This window comes from Lactuca serriola, chromosome 5 (genome assembly GCF_051521515.1).
Source record: "Lactuca serriola cultivar US96UC23 chromosome 5, Lser_US96UC23_V15, whole genome shotgun sequence".
Taxonomy (NCBI): domain Eukaryota; kingdom Viridiplantae; phylum Streptophyta; class Magnoliopsida; order Asterales; family Asteraceae; genus Lactuca; species Lactuca serriola.
The window spans coordinates 359874046-359898755 of NC_136412.1; the positions used below are offsets into that span (position 1 = coordinate 359874046).

At 32.1% G+C, this 24710-nt stretch overlaps 2 protein-coding genes and 1 long non-coding RNA gene across 16 annotated transcripts; all 3 read right to left on the reverse strand.

Annotated features, from left to right (window-relative positions):
• Window positions 1–8224: 8224 nt before the first annotated feature.
• On the reverse strand, window positions 8225–11622 carry LOC145055673 (uncharacterized). 14 transcript variants are annotated; one of them, XR_013685302.1, is made up of 9 exons: window positions 11053–11622; window positions 10883–10976; window positions 10204–10303; window positions 10014–10101; window positions 9862–9922; window positions 9534–9557; window positions 8807–9436; window positions 8538–8680; window positions 8225–8413 (listed from the first exon to the last, which is right to left on the reverse strand). It is a non-coding gene; the product is annotated as an uncharacterized LOC145055673 (long non-coding RNA). The 14 variants fall into 14 exon arrangements; XR_013685303.1 differs by having other exon boundaries at window positions 8807–9439; XR_013685306.1 differs by having other exon boundaries at window positions 8807–9357; window positions 11053–11621.
• Window positions 11623–13445: 1823 nt separating this feature from the next.
• Window positions 13446–16949, reverse strand: LOC145055674 (GTP binding Elongation factor Tu family protein). The gene is made up of 12 exons (XM_079004054.1): window positions 16654–16949; window positions 16012–16087; window positions 15812–15904; window positions 15640–15714; window positions 15216–15320; window positions 15050–15140; window positions 14651–14856; window positions 14484–14567; window positions 14346–14408; window positions 14180–14242; window positions 13843–14083; window positions 13446–13756 (listed from the first exon to the last, which is right to left on the reverse strand). The coding sequence occupies exons 1-12, from the start codon at window positions 16839–16841 to the stop codon at window positions 13686–13688; spliced, it is 1356 nt and encodes a 451-aa protein (XP_078860180.1). The 5' UTR covers window positions 16842–16949; the 3' UTR covers window positions 13446–13685.
• A 3805-nt stretch (window positions 16950–20754) lies between these two features.
• LOC145055675 (uncharacterized) lies at window positions 20755–24499 on the reverse strand. The gene is made up of 5 exons (XM_079004055.1): window positions 24187–24499; window positions 22931–23123; window positions 22427–22817; window positions 22259–22333; window positions 20755–21466 (listed from the first exon to the last, which is right to left on the reverse strand). The coding sequence occupies exons 1-5, from the start codon at window positions 24271–24273 to the stop codon at window positions 20956–20958; spliced, it is 1257 nt and encodes a 418-aa protein (XP_078860181.1). The 5' UTR covers window positions 24274–24499; the 3' UTR covers window positions 20755–20955.
• Window positions 24500–24710: the final 211 nt, after the last annotated feature.

Here is a 24710-nt window from a genome sequence, read left to right on the forward strand (position 1 = left end):
TCTCTTTATATCTTCTCCATTTTCTCTTGGTGTTTGTAAGCCATTAAAGGAGTGACACTTGTGACTCTAAGCCTTCCAAAGTCAATACAAGGAGATTTGGGATTGTGATTGCTACATAACAATCAAGGTAATATCTTAAACCTAATTATATGTTAATATTGATTCCCATATGCTAGAATTAGGGTTTATAGCCTTGGATAACTTGCATGTACAATAAAGAAACCTAGATCCAAGCATTAGGGTTTGTATGAGCACATAGGATGTCTTATGACCAAAATCCATCAATAATGACAAGCCGGGAGAGTTGGGTGTCAAAGTCTTGAGAAATTTAGTGATTCAATCACTTTATAAGTCACATAGTGAGTTCCTTTGGGACTCCTATGAAACAGACTATGACAAGACCCTTAATGATCTTATCTATTTGCTTGGTGCTACTGAATCAACAATGACTTGAAAGGATAGTAAAGCAATTTGATTAGAAGATCAACTTCCCAAAACTTAACATTGAAAATGGTGACACTGGAAATCCAGAAAAAGCATTCTCTTCCCAATGGAAAGGGATCGGACATAGTCAACTCGATTGACCAAATGGTAAAGAGAAAGGCTAAGTCTGATATTATCCCATGTACCATTCCCAAAGGATCCATATGGTTCTATTGCCAAAAAGGAAAAGGCATTGGTTGCGAAGCTGCCAAATTTACCTGAAAGATCATAAGGGTGGTAAAGTCAATAAGTTTGACTCTACATCGGGTAAAGTCCACTATCAAACTCTATTAAGTTTCTGTTCTGAGATTCTTATTACATGATGTGACTGGGTCACATGTTGATGTTTTAAGAATCAAAGGAAAAATGAAGGAAACTTAAAGAAAGAGTATGTTGAATCTGACCGTGAAGATCAGATTCTTGAGCTACTTCTTAGGAGTTATGATACATTTCTAGGAAACATGTAATAACATAGTTTTCATTTCAAGTTGCATTGTAAAGAAAAGTTTTTTCCGCATTTTAAAATAAATAAAAGTTTGTTTTACTTTATTTTTTATATCCTTACAATGGCATTCATGAAAACTTGATGTTTGTATGTTTATAGCAATATTGAAATATGAATTTAATTCTTTCATTTGTGGTAGTGTCTAAATTTACCAAATAAGGAAAGATTCTCATCACCCAAATTTTTAGTTGGATAGAAACTTGGAAATCATGCAAGTTGTATAGCATTATGAATGAGAACTTTCAAGCATTAGAAAATTAAGACTAGCTACTTGTTCACATGGATGTGTGAGTCAAGTAAAGGACTAAAGGATCAAGTACACATTCTTGTGCACTGGTCAAGTCCACCACAAAAGATCGATAAGACTATTCATCATGATTTACTAAAGTTTAGTAAATATGGTTATACTTACAAGCTTAAGTATAATTCTGAAACATTGGAAAAGTTCCAAATGTATGGCAAAGCGAATAAGAAGAATCAAATTTGGCAGAAGGATAAAAGTTTCTCAAATCTGAAAAGATGGGAGATTACTTTAACATCAGGTTTTGGGATCATCTTAATGATTTAAAAATCATGTCACAATTAGTCCTCTAAAGTCATCTTATTGTATTCTTATGACTAAGAAGAGGAATCTTGAATTGTTGAAATGATTAAATCAAGAAGATGAGTCATGCTTTGTTCCAAAAACAATTCTTAGAGTTATACTCCAACATTGTAACTTGAGTGACACATCTTAAAGAAGGTTTATTAACACTAGTCAAATGTAAGAGTAAAAGGTTTTCTACTCTTGTACATTTGAATTTGGTAAGTTGTGATGTTTTGGATAAAACAAGACCAACTAAGGCCAATTGTGTGAAGTGTTTGTATTGATTAGAATCCACACTATCTCTTGAATATCTGACAAGAAAGTCTTATATGTCAAGAGGACAGTGGGAGTCTTAAAGGTCTTGAAAGTCTCAAGAACTAATCAAGAATAAAACCTGAAGTTCTTCACTAGCACACGACTTGAGGTTTATAACCTATTGTGCTGACATCTTTCTGCGTCTGTGCCCATTCCAGTTAAATTTGGCTTTGCATATGAGTTCTTAGAGTTCTTAATTGGTTTCATAACAACTTGGAAGCAATGACAGGTCCTTGAGCTACTAGATGGCAAGAAATTAAGATTGAGTTCAGTCCATATAAGTTTGGATTTGTCATTATCCTTGTCTTGTGACTATGGTTTTGACAATTCACATGGATAAGAACACATACACTATTAAATCTAAGTGTCATAAGGTTTCTCTCTGATTCATGAGAATGATGGTGAGGAAACACTTTCACTAAGTAGATTTTAGCTAGATAGCAATTGTGATATTTGCATTCTCAAAGTCGTTAGTAGAGCGTGTGTGGTTAACCAGCACACTAACATGGACTTGTGAGAAGTGGTAAAGGTCTAAACAATCGAGACTATGATTACGACATCCCTTTTCATAGTTCTTAAATTGTTCAGACACACCTATGAGCTATCTAAGATAAGGTGTATGATATTGATAAAGTTTTATCAAAGCAATCTAGTATCAGAAATCTGAACTTTGGTAAGAATGTCAATAAAGTATTGACTTCTAGAGGTCCAACTATTTTTGGATACATGTCAAAGCTAGTGGGAGCATAAGTGTTATGCTAATAATCATCATGTTAGTGGGAGCATGATAATTATGATAATAATTGCAAGTTAGCAATGTTAATTATATAAAACAAAAGTTTCAATTCGTGAGGTTGCAGGGGTTGAAAAAGTTGTTTTGCTATAATTAAGGGAGAGGAAATTATACTTTATCTCAAATCTAAAAGCTTAGATTGAGGTTCTAATCGTATTTAGTCAAGCATACATATATGAATTTCATGTTGGAATGGCTCAACATAAGGAAATTCTATATATATATATGGGTCTATTATTTGCGTTCTAAAATTTGATTATGATTACGGCATCCCTTTTCATAGTCAAATTTTGAGAATATGGCAAACAAAAATTATTATGGCAAAATACTGGTCTAGAACCATGTCTATATATGAAACTTCATGAATCGTGTCCCATTTACTTTGGGTACAAGATCGATTACATGTGCTATAATATTTATCCTTTCTGAATTTTCCAAATGCCTTGGGGCATTAAGGAGGAAAATGTCTAGAATTGGATATGACTAAAGTGATTAAGCAATTGTCGAGGAAAATCTAAGGTTTACCAAAGATTGGTTGCTCAAGGACAGTTGGAAGTATACTGTTAATATTGGAAGGACCATATTGACATAGTCTGAAAAGAGGCAACTCTTGTTCAGAAGTGGTAGTCAAAATGGGAATATAGAGTTGTCTCCATAGATGGAAGAAATCTGTGTAAAATTAGAAAAAACTTAGTGCAAGAAGCATGTTCAAAGCAATGCATACTTTGAACATAAGGCTTTGTGTCCATGGAGTATGTCTTCATTGGAATACCCTGTAATGGTTGTTGACAAGTCTTTGTGACTTTGTACACATTTCTTGCAAGAGGGTAGTGCATTTAGGTTTAAAATCTAACAGATTTCGATTTGGGAGTGTGAAATTAGAATCATTAAAAGTTTGGTCAATTGGTTTATTTCACAAAAGTAAAGATCATAGACAAACATAGAGTGCATACTTGGTGTATGGCAAAGCTATTGTTTAGAAAACATAGTGTACATGTTTGGAGAATGGGACACCTAGTGTTTTAATTCAAGTATAAAGTTGATAAAACCGAAACAATGAATAATGAGTAATCAGTATGGTGATAAATAGAAAGTGTTTTATTTATATTCATAGGTTTTGATACCATATTAGATTCATTTCTTCTTGTGTTTCACTTTGCATGTTTTGACTTCCATAATAACTAGGTTATCCTTTCGGAATGACTAAGTTATTCAAACCATCCACAGTCGGTCATATGTTGGAAGTAGATATGAATCAAGACTGTCATGGGTTGGCTTGTAAAGGTCCGAGTTGGTGGACAAAGTTGTGCTACAACACTCATGAGTGCTCATAAGTTCTGAGTATTAGATTTAACCCGCGCTCACTCAAATCACTTCATGGATTTTATCACGAGTGATCATGAGACGATAATATCTTATATTCTTCAAACCTAGACGATAATATCACAAGAATTGTTATTCTTTCTTATGCATTCCTAATCATAATCATTCTTAACTATTTTTTTATTGTTTTCACTTGTTTTTAAAAGTCATGAACAGTGGATAAAAGTTTTTTATTCTCACAGAATGTTAAGTACTCAGGAGGTATTCACACAAAAATGTTAAGTACTTAAGAGGTATTCTCACATAATGTTAAGTAATTTGTGATGTTTTTTTTATTATTATAAAATTTTTGCATTCCTTCATCAATTATCGTAATAAAACATGTGATATTTTTAGAAAGTGTTTGTTGTAAATTATACTATTAAGTTAAAATATTGATGTTACTTAATTGCTTTGCAGCCAATTGCAAGTGTTCAACGTCAAGCATGAGACGTTGAGATTATGAGAAAGGAAATAAATATTTTTATCCCAAAAAGATGTGAATAACTTTTTAGTTTTGTAGGATGCTATGAGAAAATGAGCAAGCTTAGTGTCAATGGTTATCGATCGAAGAAAGTTGAGACTAGAAGAGTTTTAGACATTATATTCTTCAATCACTCTTCAAGAATGCTTGAATTCTTCAAGAATTCTTACGTTGAATAAAAAACTTGTTACAGACCTGTAAATTAATTTTTATTCTTCAATTCTCCAAGAATTTTTCAGAACCGAAGACATTGTTAATTGAAATATTTTTCAAACATTCTTCAAGAGTGCTTGAACTCTTCCAGAATTATTCACATGTATATCAAATTTGTGGTGGTCCAAACATATAAATCCACACAATCAAACCAAAAGAATGAAGTTAATTTTTAAAGAAAAAAAATCTTATTTATTGTAGTATATCAAATTCTTAAAGATTACAAACATAATTATCAACAAGATGAAACCATAAGAATAGACACATTCTTAAGGAATTTCTAATATGTAGAATTTGTTATATCACAGTCTTAAAAAATGGACGAACAATAATCAACTTTAAGAAAAACTCTAGAGGGTTTTGCTAATCATATTAAAAGATAAAATAATTTATTTAAAATGTAAAATATATAATTTTATCGTTTGAAATCAAATATAAATTGCAACATTTATTACGCTCACTTTCCATAAATTAATGTTAACCAATTTTACTAATTTGCCCTTATAATTAATAAATTGTAATTATATTGTAAATGTTATCACATATTAATAATGTATAGTTTAAGATCACAAGCTTTCATTTTTTTATCTAATGGACCAAAATTGGTCATACACTCACACTATATATATATATATATATATATATATATATATATATATATATATATATATATATATATATATATATATATATATATATATATATATATATATATATATATATATATATATAGTAGAAGAAGAAAGGGCATTGAACATGTCTGATTAAAGAAAGGGTCCTTTAGTTTTTGCACTGACCCTTAATAAAGAAATACCCAATGAAGGGACATTGTTTGATGTTTCTCTTGTAACCCCCAGTTCATTTTAACCTAATGTCAAGAGTCTCATAAGTAATTGTCCGAAGGTAAGAAATAATGAATTATGTGTTGGCATTAAATCGTACACACATGTACATAAACCACTCCATTCGTCACAAATATAATGCTTTTTAATTGTAGTGCACACCCAACTTTTAATGCATACTCGCATTTGAAATTCATGTTCGTTACTTATAAACATGCTTTTTACTTGGGCATTGTTTGATCGATTAGTAGAATATATCACTGTGGTCAAGTAACCATTTTGACCATGTAACTTTTATCGAAATACATGTTATTTCTACTTCAACGGTATCCAATGTTACTCTTTCTGTTTGAGATTGAGGGGTTAAGTCTCGTATAAACATAGTAGGATTTAAAAAGTAGTTTAGAATATATATATATATATATATATATATATATATATATATATATATATATATATATATATATATATATATATATATATATATATATTAAAGTTCCAACCAAAATATCTATTAGATGTGGTAATGTTGATATTATAAAAGTTTGAACGCATAAAAAATTCATCTAAATTGATTTTTAATTAAAATATATAATTTATGTTATATTTAAAATATTTATTATTTAAACAAGTTTATCAAATGTCCTTTAGCCCAACAATATCAATTGGTGTTTTTTTTCTTTGAGGTTAGAGGTTCAAATCATGTGGATATGAATCAAATTAAATGTTAGTTTAAGAGTATATGATATATTTATATTTGTCGGTCCAAAAAAAATAACGAAAACAAAAACATTTTTAAAAAATTTAATGATTTATTTAATCATGAATTAGCTTTTCAGAAGATAACGAAGGGCCTTTTCTTTAAATTTGTAACTTCACGTATTAATCTAACATTATAACATTAACATGTATACAACATTATAATAGCATGCATTTGGCCTTTGGGACCCCAAAGAAAGCATTGACTTGGAATTGCATGCCTTTATGTGCCCTCCATCACCATTCTTGGCCTATATTAAAGTAGTGTCTTGTCTTGCCTTATACTATTATTTATTTATTAATTAATAGAAATAATGTATAAGGATAATAAATTTTATTATGTACAAGATTTTTAAACTTTTATTTTCAACGTGTATATATATATATATATATATATATATATATATATATATATATATATATATATATATATATATATATATATATATATATATATAGTTAGGTTCATGTGAAACGGCCTAATTTTGTGAGATTGTGACACGTATTTTTTTATTTTTTTTTATTTTTTTTAGTTAATTCAAGTTCCGAAAATAATATTTAAAAAAAGAATTTTTAGATTTTTCCATTTATTTTTCATTTTAAAATTATTTTTTAGAATATGTCAGTGTAATATTCTATTGAGAATATTTCACGTATTTTAAAAAAAACGGGATTTTTTTTTTATTTTTTAATTAATTTAAGTTCTGAAACTAATATTTAAAAAAAGAATTTTTGGATTTTTCCATTTATTTTGCATTTTAAAATTATTTTTAGATTTGGTCTCACAAAATTAAAAATTAAAATGGTCTCAAATGAATCTGAACCTATATATATATATATATATATATATATATATATATATATATATATATATATATATATATATATATATATATATATATATATATATAATTCATGAGTACACAGATTAACTTTTATATTTTGGCCAAAATTTTAAAACTTTATCTAAACTTTTAATTTTTCTTTTTACAAAATAATCCTCAAATAAGTTTTTATTTACAAATTAACTTTTTCAAATATCTTTATAATATCTTTTTTTTAACTTTTTAAAGTCCAACCTTTTAAGTCTTTTCTTACAACTTTTTCTTACACTTTTTACAATGTTTTTTTTTGTACATGTATCAAAATTTATAGAATGAGATCAAACTAACGTGTGTAAATGTGTTGGTTCGTTTAGCATGTACCGATCTATATAATTTCATTTTTTGTATTAGTAACAGAGTTGGTTTATGAATTTCAATCTATTTATTGTATTGGTTTGTTTTATGAGTTTTGATTTACTTTCGTATTCAGTCTACTTTTTTTATTGATGTAGAAGAATTTTCTAAACATTCTAAAACAAATTTAGAAAAGATCGTAAAAAATTATAAAATAACGTTGTAAAAAAAGAAAATGATATAAAAAGTGTAAAATGTTATAAAAACTAGGTTGGGTACCCTGCGTTGCAGGGCCAGATGTGTGGTTTTTTTTTGTCCAAGTCATTAAAGAAAAATTTTGGTTTAGTTAACTTGGTTGCGGGTTGTTCGGTTCAGTTTACTTTGCTTTGAAAAACTCAGGGTGGATCGAGCCGATAATATGCAAGCATGCATGGTATTTCAAAGCAAAGTAGAGATATGTTGAAAATGAAAAAGATACGGTGTTAGTCATGGACATAATCTCACAAGTAAACAATCTATATGGGTATTTTATATTTTTGTTCAGGGATGTCACTGCATAGGACCATGGATCCTGAGAATGCAGAAAATAGCAACATAGTTTATTTGGTTTAATTATTACAACATCATACTTTCATTTCATTCTATCACAAGTTTACAACTTTAAATTTGAAAAATCCAAGCCACTTACAACATCATCATCCAAATGCAAAAAAAATTCCACAGTTATTATATTTTAAAGTGTATAATATCCAAACATTAAAAAAATGAAACCACATTGATCCTTACATGGCAAATCGATTCAATAATACGGAAGTTTGGTAATACAGATACACATTGTAGTAGTTGGATGCATCCAATGGAGTATATGGGTTGTTGATTTAACAAATAGGAACCTAAACCATGACATAATCATCACCAAAATTTTGATTACAATAATCAAACTATGTATGTCTTCTACTTGACCATTAAAATTTAAAAGGTTAATTCAATTTACAAAAGTTTTCCTTTTATAATTACCTGTCATGTAGAAGAAGACATCATGTATAAATTATAATCGGTTCTACTGAGGCGGCGGCTGCATTTTTATACCATTTTCATCAGAAGAAATTAGTCAATTGGTTACTTAACTTCCAAAACCAAGGGCATCCAAATCACTCAACCTGAAAAATGTCAAAAGATTATCCAAAACAAAACAAAATGAGTATACAAATATAATGATTTAACAGAAAAACGAAAGAAATATACTATATCAAACAAATAACTTACAGGACATTATTATTACTTACTTTTTTTAGCACTAATAAAAACCTCAACACCAACATAGTAAGAACGATAATAAAAACCTTAACACCATCATCATGTGTTTCGAGAAGAACAAAACGCATCCATGCTACATGTGCTGCACCATATCAATTGGATGAGTTCATCAAAAATGTTGATGTAAAAAAAATCGGGAAGAAAAAACTGGATATTAGAAAATTATGCATGATGATAAAAAAAATAAATGTATGAATTATAAATTATAAAATAGATAATATATGAATAACTATTAAAATTGTTAAAGTGAATATTGAACTTTAAAATGTAAATAAAAAAAAGCCGACAAAAGTCAAAGTTTTGGTCATTTTTTGTAATTTTGTTTTTCCAGTGACAGGGCATTCCAGTCATTTACAAGAAACTTTTACATTTTAATGCATTTCATTCCCATTTTGAGGGAAATGTTATATATAATGATGAAACTTGAAACCGCCATAGTGAAAATCCCGACTTGAAAGTTGACATATATTCATGCCAAAATGGAAATCGATTGATTCATCTTCTTCTTGGAACAAAAAATCTACAAACAAACCAAAATTGATGATAAATTTTTTTATAAATAAACCTGCCATAGATGTTGATCAAGAGGCGTTCTGAATCTGCTACTCAGAAAAAAAAATGTGAGGAATTTTACCAATAATATATAAATAAATAAAAATAGATATTTTGACCAATCAATTAAATAAAGTGACTAACCTTATGTTAGTTTTTAATTGGCAGCTTTTAGCATTTCATACCAAAATGTCGAAAGCAAATGAAATCAGTTAGCCAAAATTTATATGGAATCATAATAAACACGTAAACTGAATACAATTTTTGTGTAGTATATATGGTATGTCATTATCAATTGCATTTTTAAGAAAAACTAAATGACTGCAAAATATATAAAACACATACAAATAAAAATAAAGAGGGCCCATTTCATGAACAGGCTGAAAACTAAAGCTGCATTCAATGCATACAAAAAGGTAATATATAATTTTTTTGAGTAAAAGTTGCATTAGCAAACAGTAAAAATCTAAACCTGACAATAGATGGCGAACACCTTGAAATCTCCATTGACATTGTCGAACCAAACAATTAGCCTGAACAAAGGCACAACATTCATGTAAGTACCTGAGGCTAAGTTCTTATTTCAACAATTAATTTAATAATGATACAAAAATTTAAAGGCACCCGATCATGAATACGAAATTGAAAATTGCGAAGCTATTGAATTTGTTGTTCATAAAATACTTTTCGCTTCAAACACTCTGTATTGCAGCTGAATAATTCCATAATGAGAAACAACATATTTAGAATAAATTAACTTTCCAAACAATAAGAGATTAAGAGTGCACAGAATAATAAGGTTAAATATTAATACCCCTTTTGTTTTTCGCTCTAGTGAACACCTTTCTCTGTTCAACCTTTACACCAACTTTCTTCAGAAGCACTTTTTGTTTCTTCTCTAGCATTTCAAGTGTCTGTAGAAATATTCAATAATTCAGTATAAAAGAAAAAAATGGGAAAAAACATTAGGATCAATCCATGAATTAACACAACAATCATTTGAATCAAGAAAAGCATTTGTCCTCAATCACAAGTTACAGAGATCTGTGAAGTTACATTGACCATATGTGCAAGCAATGATGTAACAGACCAAAAATCTCTGTTTGTCATTTTGACAAACAGTTGGTGGGCATAATTCAGTTGAGGCTTTATTGAGCTTTAGAATGAAGAATAAAAAAACCAACGAAATCAAATATGAAAAAAGAGGTCTGATGCTTCTTTAGCAGTTGAAGAACAATTTTTTTAGGCACTTATTGCTCCCTCCTATCATCGTTTTAACAATCATAGAGAAACTTTAACCTAAATAACAAAATAACAAAAAAGAAAAAAAAAAACCCACAGAAACATATACATAACTGTACTGAAACGCTTGCCCATGGGTTTGAGAAAGTGTAGGGCAAATTGACAACGAAAACGCAATATTTGTTCTCCTTCTGTGGTTCTTGAAAAAGACAATTTTATTGGAGATAGTGGATTAAGCAGAAGCGACAAACCTGGGTAAAGGCAAACAAATACAGGTGATGTGGGGGTACGTGTAATTGTAGCTTCTACAGGTTCTGTTGCATGTATGATGTTCTAGTCCACCGACTATAGAGATAAAAGGAATCAGAAGGTGAGAAGTAGTAGAGATGTGATGATGGTCGAAGAACGGTGGTTATCTCACCTGTATTTGGGGTAGAAGCTCATGTTTTGGACGGAGATCGAAGTAGATATGAACAAAAAATAAGCCGGCGGTACCATCCTCAAGCGATGGTAAGAACGAAGCAATTTCAGTGTTCATCAGCTATAACAGCCACATCTGCCAAACCACAAAATCATCGGCTTGAAACTTGTACTCTAGATAAGCAATAGATAGTGATCGAAAGAAATTAGGGTTTGTGAGAGTTTGTTGTGATCGGAAAGAACAACGGGATGGGGAATGCATCTTCAGTAATAGGGATTGTGACAGAAGACCTTCACAACGGGCAGTTGAGAGAGGAGACGAAGACGAAGGGCTGTGAAGACGTCGGCGGCAGAGAGACGATTCAATCAGTTGACGATGGTGTGTGGGATTTGTGTATCTTTTGGGTTATTTCATCAAAACATAACTAGTAGTATCTTAAAACATCATAATCAGTGTATCCGTATGAAAACACATGTCGACTGTATCAGAGTAATATGTTAGGCTATACATCGTCGTGCTGTGTGCAATGCAGTCAATCCGATGTCTTCCCCTACCGGAAATACCTGCACATACATACAACTAAGAGATATAGGCCTCGCCCACACTCAAGGACACACGGGTCCCGCCCATACTCGGCTAACTAGGAGATACAGGCATCGCGCACACTCCGCTAACTATGAGATACAGACCTCACCCACACTCAACTATCCATGAGTGTAACTAGTTTTTGACAAACTATAATTTAATAATATAATTTATGGTTACTTTTAATTTCTTAATTGATTTTTTAAGAGAAATCACACAAATAATCCAAACCTATTTTTATAATTAGATATTTCATATACAAAAAAGTTTTTAAAAAAAGTTTTTATATAGAAAAAATAAGATTTTTATATGAAAATATGTTTTTTTTTTGTATAAATATAAGTTTTAAAGAAAAAACATATTAGAAACAAACTTTTGAGAAAAAAAAGTTGTAAAGAAAACTAAAGTTATGATAAATTCATAATAAAATTCTAAAATTTGGACAAAAAGGATAAAATTTTGGACCAAATTTATAAAAAAAAATTAAAATCTGGGATAAAAGTGTAAATTTTGGACCAAATTTGTAATAAATTTTGAAATCTGGGCCGAAAATGTAATTTTTGAAAGTTGGATGACCTGTTGAATACGATTACCGGTATTTGGGACCTAATTGAATAAAAATATATATATATATATAATGGTTAAATCGATTATGAGGCTAATATATAGGGACTTCATTGCAGTTTTCCATAAAGTGGTTTAAATGAGTAAAAAGGTTTTTTTAAGCATGAACCGATAATAGATAGGTTTTTTTTTGTGGTTTTCCCTAGATTTTTAACCCAAAATAAACATCCATTATATTCCATATAAGTATATCTGTATAAACTATATAGTGCGCATTGTTTCATTGGGTTTTTCTTATTACTATATTTTTCACTTTTAATTTAACACAAAGTAAGGAAGTTCATTATCCTCTGACATAAATTACATAATTGACGGTGATTTTATATATAAAGTTTCATATTTGTATTTTTACAGAAAAGGCAAGCCAAAAAGTGTGACATGGGGCTTTTTAAACAATAATCTAAAAATTATTTCAAGTAACTTATGAAAAGGAACTGATTTTGCCATCCAAGTATTTTATCCATCCACATAAAAATTAGGTGTATTGGCAATAATGCCCATTCATTTTAATTTAGAGAGAAAAAAATCTTTGGATTTGTTCTTCCTTCCTTATTCCTTCTTCCTTCTTCACTTCAGGCGTTATTACTCTCAAAATGAGAAAACGCAATTATCTAAAAATTGATTTCTAACTATGGATGCACTCGATTGTTTATACCCCATCTACTTTCAATCCATTAAACTAGGCTTAAATGGATTAATTTGCATCAAAGGTGTGAAATCAAGTCTATATTAATCAACTCTAATATTACTTTTTTGTGTTGTGTGATCTCTTCTTTTATTTTTTTTAGTTTTGTGATTCCAATATGTTTTAATGGGTATGCAATTTCTTCAAATGTTTTCTTTTTTCATAATTCTTAAATGAGCTTGTAATGCTTTTCGTTTTGGTATTGTAATCATCATTTCTGAGGCAAGCATCATCAGACGAAAATGGAAAGAAAATGAAATCTGAAAGTACAAATCAAAAAGTCAAAGTCGATGAAGTAATCAAGAGTCAATTTATTTTGCTTTAGATGCTAAAACAAAGTAATGAAAAGTGAAAATCGTTTTTGTAGATGGAAAAATACAGTGAAGAATTGAAAAAACTAAACACATAGCTGTGGTTTGATTTGGTTTTGCCGATGAAATTGTGTAGACTACATCTGCGGACATGTCAACTCAAAATGAATATCCATTACCTCAAATAATTACTTTTACTCTGGAGAGATTTTTCTATTTCATTGGTTTCGCTTATTAGGATTCCAACCCACAATTAAGACAAGTTTTTTCTATGTTCGTAAAAACTTAAAATGCTCTTCAATGAAGACAAACAACAAAAATAATGGTGCTGCAAATTTTGTCCCTTACCTCTTCTTCTGATAACCAAGTGGAGAACATAGAAAAAAAAGATAAAAACTAAAAAGCAACACTTGTATTCCCATTCATCATCAGCTTATCACCTTTGACACTACTCCTGCACCCACTGTTCGTCCTCCTTCCCTCAATGCAAATCTTTGCCCTGTAATGTAAACCATAGATAGACATTAATTACAAATTTACCCATTTCCTAAATTGCCCTCTTCAATATAGTATTAGTATACATACCTGGTTCAAGAACAACTGGTGTAATAAGTTCAAAAGCAGCAGTGACGTTATCTCCAGGCATAACCATCTTTACGCTTTCAGGTAACTCCACTTTCCCAGTCACATCTGCTGTCCTCAAATAAAACTGAGGCCTGTAATTTGAAAAGAAGGCTGTATGGCGTCCACCTTCATCCTTTGTTAGCACGTATATTTCAGCCTCAAATTTTGTGTAGGTTTTTACACTGCCAGGCTTTGCAATCACCTTTTTTTGTACAAAGTACAAACAAAAACCTCATTATTAATCAATTCTTTAAGACAAGACTTGCATTAATAACTTGGAAAACATAATTTTAATTACCTGTCCTCTCTGGATATCAGTCCTGCTTATACCACGTAAAAGAAGTCCCACGTTATCACCGGCCTATCAGAAAAAAAAAAAAAAGGATATATTATATTATATATGATGATTATAAATGGGTTGAAATTGCCACTTGTTTTGTATATATAAGAGAACAATAACTTACTTCTCCATGATCTAAACTCTTCTTGAACATCTCAACACCAGTAACAGTTGTTTTTTTCGAACCCTACAAGTAAAAAACATAAATATTAAGCAGTTATTGATTATTCAGAAAATAGATCCAAGGAAAACCACAACTCACCTGCATCAACCCCATGATTTCAACTTCCTCTCCAACTTTAATTGTCCCTTGTTCAACACGACCAGTGGCAACAGTCCCACGTCCCTTCAAGTTCAAAAAATAAGGCTACCATAGAAAACTACCAATTTAAAAACATGGAAGTTTTTGAGATCATTGTGATTGAATACCGCAATTGAGAAAACATCTTCTATAGGCATTAAGAAGGCCTTCTCCTTTTGCCTTTCAGGGGTAGGGATGTAATTATCTACAGCTTCCATCAGTTTCAAAATGGCATTCTTTCCAATTTCATCGTTGTTGCCTTGTAAAGCCGCCAAGGCTGAACCTCGTACAATGGGAATTTCATCCCCTGGAAACTTGTAGAAGCTAAGAAGCTCTGCCACAATCACAAACTTATTTCAAATACATCAAAAAGTAAGACCTAAATGCAAAGAAAGCAACCTACTTTCATTAATTTATGCATCATAGCATACTAGTTTCATATATTTAACCATATAAATAGTTTTTTTTTAAAAAAAAAAACTCTAAATGTTAGCAGTACACAAGTGACAAAGATCCAGTTTTATTACCTCGAAGCTCTAGTTCCACAAGTTCTAGTAACTCAGGATCATCAACAGCATCAACCTTATTCAAAAAGCACACAAGTGAAGGAACACCAACCTGCAAATGGCAGAGACAATGAATGAGTCTAGTTTCATTGAAATGTATCAGGCTAATGGTTTGTCAGCAATGAACCTGTCGAGCAAGAAGGATGTGTTCCTTTGTTTGTGGCATAGGCCCATCAGGTGCAGAGACAACCAGAATCCCACCATCCATTTGAGCAGCACCAGTGATCATGTTCTATAAATTAAATTAAAAATCTGTCAAGAACTGCAACAAGTGTAGAAAGCCACAGATGACAAAGTTTTCATATGATCAAACCACTTCAAACTGTGTAATAGTGAATTACTTTTACCCATTTAACAAATTTTCAGTTCAGATAATATATACACCAAAATGTGCACACTTATATGAAGGAAGTAAAATTTTACTACAGTCTTATAATAGCCAGTTAACTGTATGATCTGATAAACCTTCCTCATTGCATAACTCACAATGTAGAAAATCTCTAACCTATTACTTGATCAATGGAGCCATAAAATCGAAAAACATATCTTACCTTAACATAATCAGCATGTCCAGGACAATCTACATGAGCGTAATGCCTTTTAGTGGTTTCATATTCCACATGAGCCTGCATAAACAAACCATAAGCAAATATGGATTAAGATATTAAATATCTCATCTGTTTAGGACTGCATCAAACAGAGAGAAAGAGGAATATATTAAACCGTTGCAATTGTGATTCCTCTCTTTTTCTCTTCAGGTGCCTTGTCAATTTCATCAAAGGCGATGGCCTTGGCCTTCCCTTCATCTGCCAGCACCTATAGAAAACACACAGTTTAGCCAACTAATAAGATATGATTTCTTAAAAAATTATGAAAAGTAACAGAGAGAACATGAACTAAGAGCTAGAATCAGGGAATTCAACCTTTGTGATTGCAGCAGTTAGTGTTGTCTTTCCATGGTCAACATGTCCAATTGTTCCAACATTTACATGAGGTTTTCTGAATGATATAAATCACACCATAAGAAATATGCACAAAACAGTTTTACCAATTTACCACATCAAACTTGTTAAAAGGGGTTTCCAGCCAATAGAACAACAGATAGCAAGAGCAGTAATAGATTTCTCAGTTTGTGTCAGTTTCCAGTTTCCAGTCCACACAGTTGTGAACAGACCATATTTTGAGGTCGATAGAAACACGCAAGCCTTATATGTAGGAAATACAATAATCTGGTTAACTTCAAAATGAATTCCATAAGGGCGGCATTTGTCAATTTGTATGAACTCTAAAGTTGAATAAGATCACCAACCTTAATCTCGAAGTTCAAAACTAATCGGTTTGACATAAAAAGTCAGATTAAAATCAGCGGAGAAATGATTTACTATAAATAGCAAGGGAAAGAAATCTGTACAAATGATGCTAATATCAAATGATTAAATTTAGTTACATTATTTGGATAACTAAAGCACATGTAATTTAGATCAATGAGCAACCGCACTGACTTTCTTCATATACAAATACATTATTTGGATAATTTAATACATAAAACAATTCGAAAAGCTTACGTTCGGGTGAAAGTGGCCATGGATCTCCACCATGGATTAGAAGCAGTCGCGTTGTCATTTCCAGAAAGTGATTCAATGGCTGGGAAACCAGAAGCAGATACAACGGATCCTCGACAACCAGAACGTAATTGGGGAGATAGTTGAATCAAACGCCTAGAATTAGGGTTTCTGAAGGCCACGGACGCCATTGATGGACGTAGACGATTACGGAGACGGAGAAATGAGTGTTGCAGAGGTGAAGAGGGGTTTTGGTGGGTTTTACGGATGGGATCGATCACTAAGAACTGTAGAAGCGTCAAGGGTTTTATTTCGGCGTCTGTAAACTCACTAAACTGTAATACAACTAAAATGGGCCGGGCTGTGTATTGGTTTTTGCAAGAAGCCCTGTAAGTAAATTTGAAGTTTTAAACTTCGGACTCAAGTTTTAATTTTAAGTTTGTCTCGAAATATTAACATATGTATATATTTTGAAGTAGTATGTATATAGTTCAAGATATGATAAAAAATGGTCAAGTTCTTATAAAATGAACTTTCATGTTTTTGAAGTTTTTTTCTATATGAAAACTCAAACTTTGTGATTAAATATGTCATCAAATGTTTTGATTCGCTGTCAATGTGGGTCTAAACTATTAAAATAACATATCTTGTGATCTAATCTAATCTAATTAGATAGGGCTAGCATATGCATTTTATTTCCTTTAATTTTTATTGTTATTGAGAGATATGTCCTACAACTTTTTGGTATAAGATCATAAATTAAAGAATGCGTATATTGCTCAAAACGAAACTTAAATCCATTCATGAAACTTCATTGATTAGTTACATTGTGGTTTATATTTACATACGAAGATTAAAACAAATTAGCTAAAAACGGGTCAAACATATAAAACCGTTAAAAAGTCAGAAAACTAGTATGCAGGTACATATAACACATTAAATTGTTTTATTAAAAAGTTGCAACATTTTTCTAACACTGGAGGGTATAGGAGCACCTTAGGGTGCAGTTAATGCCATCTGGAACCGCACTCTTGCGGTAACACCACACCATGGTGCACAAATTGTGCAGTGAGGATTGCCATGTGATATGAAAGTCATTAGGGTTCTGAAACAATCGGGTTTCCAAAAGTCGATGGTTTCAGAACTCAATGTCGAGAGCAATTTCAGAACTAGGCAGATGCAAGTTTTTCTATTCTTCTGTTGGTATAGAGCAAGAAATAGAAAGTGAATGATGCATGTTGATCAGGGACTAAAATCAAAACAATACAAAATTCTAGGATGGTTACAAAAATTAGTGATCAAACATGCAAACCATCCAAAACCAAAGGGACCAATTGTGTTAATTTACTATAAATTGTTAAACTGATTGATCATGTAGTTCAATTTCAACTCCGGCCGATTGCTTCAGTTTTACCAGCTTAATTACTTTGGCTAAACCTTAAACATCCATGTTAAGGAAAAAAACATATCCATAAACTATAATGCCCTTGTTTGCCCATTCGAAGATGTAATGACTGAAGGCAAACAGAAAGAAGACATTATATATATATAACGAATCTTAAAACCAGTTACTTTTTTTTTTTTTTTTTTGTATAATTAATTTCACGTAAATGATTGTTACAAAATCTCCAAACTACTGGGTATCTATCTGATGTTTTAACGAAAAAACAAAAGACAAAAAACAAATTCGGTTTCTTAAAAATTAAAAGGACACTTCCCAAGGTTAGGCCTCCCGTTGCATAAATCTTGTAGATAAAAAAGACTCACCAGTCACCAGTAAAATAATTGTTACGAGGTTTTAACTTTGACAAGAGCATATTTTAGTATTTTACATAAGATCCCAGAACTTTTGTTGCATATTTAGACTTTTGAAGCCAATCCCAGAATCTGATTCCTGTTTTTGGATGTTTCCAAAACAATCATTAGTTTTTGAGGCCCCGTTAACCTATTGGGTGATCAAGAATCTGATTCTACCTGCAATTTGAGAAAGAAATAGTTGTTTTCACCATCTTTTCCATTTTAACACGAGAAAGTCCGCATAAGAGAGAACCGCATACGATCCAGACTCAATATACAACATGTTAGAAGTGTGATCAGAATCGTTTGCCAAACCTTTTTTGACATTTTTTAATCGCTTTTAGCTTGTAAACAGTGATGAACTCGGTTGCTGTTTCTACACTTTAACGTGTGACATACTTCTATTAAATGGTCATATACACCTCACCTTCATTTGCAACACATGCATGGCAAGAAACCAATCAAGCCAAACTCCATCAAGGGGTTCATGTGATAGGATTCGTAAAGCTACATTTGGTCGCTTTCGCCCTTCATTCTCATCAAAACCTCGTGTTTCTTTCACTCAACCGATGGCTCTTCATCAACCCTTTTCAGGAAAAGAGATTCCGATCGAGTTTGTTCCTCCCCCAGAGGTAAAATCTGTTAAGAATGTTCATTTTTCTGGTAATGGTGGTAAAGAGTTGGGTGATCATCAGAAGACGTTTGGTGAGGCAAAGTTTGATAGTTTTATTGGTCGTATGAAGATGAAAATGAGTGCTCCTTCTGATATTGGAGATTCCAAAACAGTGGATGGGAACGATAGTTTTAATGACAAGGTGTCGACTTTCATTGGCCGTGCAAGGCTTAAGTTGCGGGCCACATCAAGTATGGGTGCTAATGGGAAGACGGTGTCATTTAAGTGATATTTTAATATATGGTGGGTGCTGGTTTGAAACTAAAACGGTATTTGTTGTTTGTATCTGATGTATTATCAATTTATGTATGTTGATTTGCTACATACATTTTTATAAATATTTATCATGTGTATATGCGTTAAAGTGTACAAATATTGTGTATGGTTGGTGTTATATGAAGAGAAGCACCGAAAGTAGAGGTTACTAATCGAATAATTAACCTTGTTCTTGAGTGTAAAATTTAAGAAGGGGGGAGGAAAAGGAGGGGAGGGGAAAGAAATAGAAGTATATGGAAGAAAAACAAAATTTATCATTTGTGTTATGGGGTTGGATAACCATGAAGGTGTATTGGCACTAATATGCATTCCGGCAATTGCTTCATCCCACTCAAGGCAATCTAGGCCTGCTAACATTCTAGGAAAGTCATGCATATTTGTATGATGAGCGTATAATTGTCGAACGTCATTACAAGTAGGTTTACACGAATATTATGGACCATACAATCTTATGATATATTTACAAAATTTGTAAAGGTTTTGTTGTGCAGTACGTCCGAACATCTTAAGATTCTCATCTAGTGCATCGGGGGAAGTGGCATATGCTAGTTGACGAAGTGCGGTTGTGTATTTTTGTAAGGGAATAAAACATAATGTACCTCTAGCATTTGCACGTTGTTGGAAATATGGACATGCTTTTGTGACGTCGTTGACTATACGTTGAAACAAATGTTTGTGCATACGGAATCGCCGATGAAAATAATAGCCTTGAAAAGTCGTGTGTTCATCAAATTAATCTTGCATGAGACGTTAATGAGCAGCTTCACGATGTCTTTGTATGTATCTTATTTTTCTCCACCTCGCATTTCGTCATTTTGTTGACGTAGTTCTTCTATTTCTATTCAACGCATTAAATGACCTCTATGGCCGATTCTAACACTGCATCAAAAATAACCCTACGATGAAGAGGAAGATGACATTTTTAAAGAGAATGGAGAAGTAGGTTTTGATGTGGTATGCAATGATATGTAGGGTTGTATTTATAGGTATTAAAAAAAAAAAAAGAGTCGATAGCTCATTGGTTGAAGGGAAGGTTTAAACTCAGTAAGCAATTGCCGAGTTCCAATGCCGAGCAACAATGCCGAGCAACAGAAACAAAGGTGGCGGCGCGGTGATTGCCGAGTACAACTAGATGATGCCGAAGGTTGCCGAGTTCCACTCCCTGCAGCCTTGTAAAGTTTAACAAGTAGATAGCTAAACACCTTCAAATGTGGCCATGAGAATACAGATATACAATACCTCTGGCTCTACCCCAACTTCATTCGCTAATTTGCTATACCTATTTCAAGTTTTCCTATTCAAAATCAAAGGTTTAACCCACCTTTAGATTATCAAATTATGTAATAAGAATGTAAAAATAAAAGACAAAATTATTGTTTCAATTTTCATGATCCTTCAAGAATGTATCCAGATTAGGAGTAGTTATTTCAGGCAAAACTTGATATCGACTCCATATCATATCATATAACAAATCAAATCGACTTCCCTATTTCACACACATCATTTACACCATAATACACACATTTTCACATCAACTGTCTATTTTCCATACCTCCAATTCAAGCAAGCCTCAGCACCATCACCATCATCAAAGCTCCTGCTCTGAAGTAAATTTCCTTCACACTTGTATCCAATTGTTTCATCATTTCCTCATCTTTCAACCCCTTTTTCTTATTCGAATTCTTATTAATCATCACAATCGTATCCCTAAGTCTGTTCACGGCCCACGAGAGCCACACAAGCCCAAGCCCAAGACCTGTATTCAGCAATTTTGATGAACAAAACGGGACCCGCCCACTCGCTACTTTACAGATGACCGAAAAAAGAACCGCGATTCCGGTTCCCGCAATGCTGGCTGAGAATTGGGTTAGAAGGTTTGGTAGGTCGGGGCCCGATTTTTTTAAAGCGGGAATTGCAATTGCAGCTTTACTACTGTTGCGGTTTTTGTCAAAAATGATTGATAAAAGGCTTTCACAAGCTTCACTGTAGTTGCTTGTGTTTTGTCTGATTGTTGTCTTGTTACGGTTGCTTTTCTTTTTCTGTGATGCCTTCTGTTTGCTCTTCTCTGGGCTGTGTCACATTATATAAGATTAAATTGAGTACAAGTTTGTAAAAAGTAAAAAAGCCTTGTTTCCCTGACTTTATCTATAATTAAGTTGTTCTTTCTGCTTTAAGTTAAAAAGGAACACCCATATATAGCTTCGAGGATTAAGGGACTGTTTGGTATGATGAAAGGAATGGAATGGACAAAGTATTTGAATGAGGGACTCAAACATGTTCTTTAATGTATAGATAAATAAATAAAACTAAACTGTAAATAAGAAAAAAAAAAAAAAGTTAATGAGATAAGATATACCGCTTAATAGATTATATATTGTTATTGAAGATTATATAATATATAAAAATTGTTTACAAAAATGTAAAATTAAATCTTAAAATAGAATTATAATATATAAAAATTGTGACTTTTGGGAAATAACAAAAAACAATTTAACTGAAGTTTTGAAATAATATAATAATATTATTGTTATTGAAGATTATATAAATGCAAGTGATTTATAATTATCATATATCATTCCATTCCATGAACGAATGAGAAAAAAAAAAAGCATCCCTTCCCCATGGAATGAAAATCAGCTCAGGAGAATGAATCACATTCCATTCCACTCCCTGTGGCAAGCAAACAAGATTTTTTTTCATTCCTTTGTAATGCTCCATTCTATTCCCTATTTGATTACTACATATCAAACACTACCTAATTGTGCCATTAAGTAAAAAAAAAAATACAACACCTAATTCTGTTAAAGTAGCAGGATAGTTAAAGTTCAAACCAAAAATAAATAAATAAATAAATAGACATACCTCTTTTGTGGAGCAACAATCACGTTTTCAATCTCCAAAGCAGAACCATAATAGCTTGTTTCATCAAACCACAACCTGTTTATAACACAAAAATTTCAATCTTCATAAACATAAATACAACAAAGAGTATTCATACGTTATTATATCTATATACACATCTACACGTACCTATCAAACTGTGGTACCAAAGTTGAGTGTCTTCTCCAGTTATTCAAGTTCTTTGACAAGTAAAACTCAGCAAGAATCGAAAGTATGTCCTTCATCTCTTTCTTATTCCCAGTCAATGACACGAATCCATCTTCATGGATTGTAATTTCAGAATGTCGAACAAGATCACCAACTAAGTCCATCAATGGCTTCTGGGAATCAAATTCTGGATTTGGATATATAGGCCGTGAATCCGTATAACCCAAATCGGGAACATATGGTTTGTAATCAGTTTGAAGCCCAGTTAGGTTGGACAGCAATGACAGATCTACTCCATGTCCATCTTTTTCTACTTCAAGTAATCCAGGCATCACAAATTTAAAGCTGAAAAGCTCCGAGTTTGGGCAACAATCTGTGTGCAAAACAACATCATCATCCATGAAATTATAAGATATTAAGATTATCACTTCAAATCTTTGAGTTTGAATGTGAGTTTTCAAAATACAAAGATAGTGAGGGGTGAACCTTGCATGTCAATGAGCACAGGTTTTGTAAAAGTGGGGTCAATTGTGACAAACTGGTTGTTGTTATTGGTGTTGTTGAATAGCCCGGTTGTTGATTTCCATGGATCCCCAATTTGTTTTGATCCCATATTCAGGGGACTTGATCGTATCAAGTCTTCTCGTAGTTCATAATTAGGCAACAGACGCTGAGAGTCCTGCAATAGAGACATGAAACTTACAATGTCAAAATGGGATTTTAAATTTGAAACAATGATCTTTTTTGCATTTACATTTGTAGAGCTTTACCAAAACCACTCAGTGTTAAGATGTGTGGTGTTTCTTTTGTCTTGTTATAAGAACGGAGTTTTGTTTCAACAAATATGATGATTCAAAAAGCTAAATTGCTCATGAAACCGACATAATGCAATTTTCACAGCATAAAAATAATCTGAAAAGCTAAAAATTATGGTAATGAATGATAACCATAGCAATTAATGTCGATAACGCATGTTAAGTTCATTCAGGTAATAAATATGTGTATAACATGAAGCAAACATACGGAGAGAACAAGTGATTAAATAATGTTCAAAAGATATTTTAAGAAAATTATGGCATACTATAAAATTTTGATGGGAAAGTTTCTTTTCCTTGACTTTTTGTATTAAGTGGTTGTTTCTGCATTAAGTCACAAAGAAACAACCATATATAGCTTATCGGATTAAGTCTTGTCCCAATTAAGTCCATTAAGTTAAAACAGCATCTTAGGCATGTATGCAACAACAATAGCCCTAGAGCACGGGGCCTTTATAGAATAGTTAGAGATCAAAGGTGAACTTTATCGAGTTTGAGTACTAATATAAACTCAAAACGTGTAAGGAATCGAGTTCAAAGTTTATAAGAACTCACTTAAAGCTTTATTTGCTTTGCTTGCCCTATGACCCTATGTATCAAATAGGTATTTTCTCCTAACCTTAATGAATATGCACACACACATACACACACGCACACTAGCACATAATTACAAACCCCACAAGAACTATTCGAAAACTCTATTCCAATAAACCCCAAAACAATCCAACCCTAATCCATCAAACCCACAACAATTTCACAGAATACATAATTACACGTAAACATCAATAACTACAAACAGCTAAAAAAAAATCGCACACGGAGTTCTAGATTAATCAAATCAAGCCAGCGTACATAACAAAACGTTAACCCCAATTGAAATTCCTAAAAACCAACAAAATCAATAAACCGAAAAAGTACGAGAATCACCTTGGGTACTCTATTCAATCCTTGTTCTGGACGAAACACGAGGGTAGGAAGATACCCATTAGAGGCCATTAGATACAGCTTAAACATCAGCACGAGAAAAGATATCAGTTATGGAATTTAACCCAAATCCTGTTTCTCGTGTGTGAGGGTCAGAAATCCCTACATTTTTGTACTATACTGCTAACACTGACGTTCGAGGATTTTCTCTAAGGATCATGGGTTTTGATTGGCAGGGAAAAAAAGATGAAAAATTAAAATTGTGGGTTTTGTGATCCAATTGATTTTAGATATAAATGAGGAGATTTGTTGAATTTAATTATTGTGGCCTTTGGAGGATCCAACCGTGAATCCGAATCAAGACAGAAATAGTGCAAGTTGATGTTTGTCGACTATAAATGGGTAGTCGGCATTTCTTCTTGGGTAAGTTGCATGTTTTTTCCTCCGACTATGTGTCAATTGTAGATTTAGTCCTCGATATATATCTAGGGTTATCGATAAAAACCCCCTCAAGTTTTTAGGTTTTT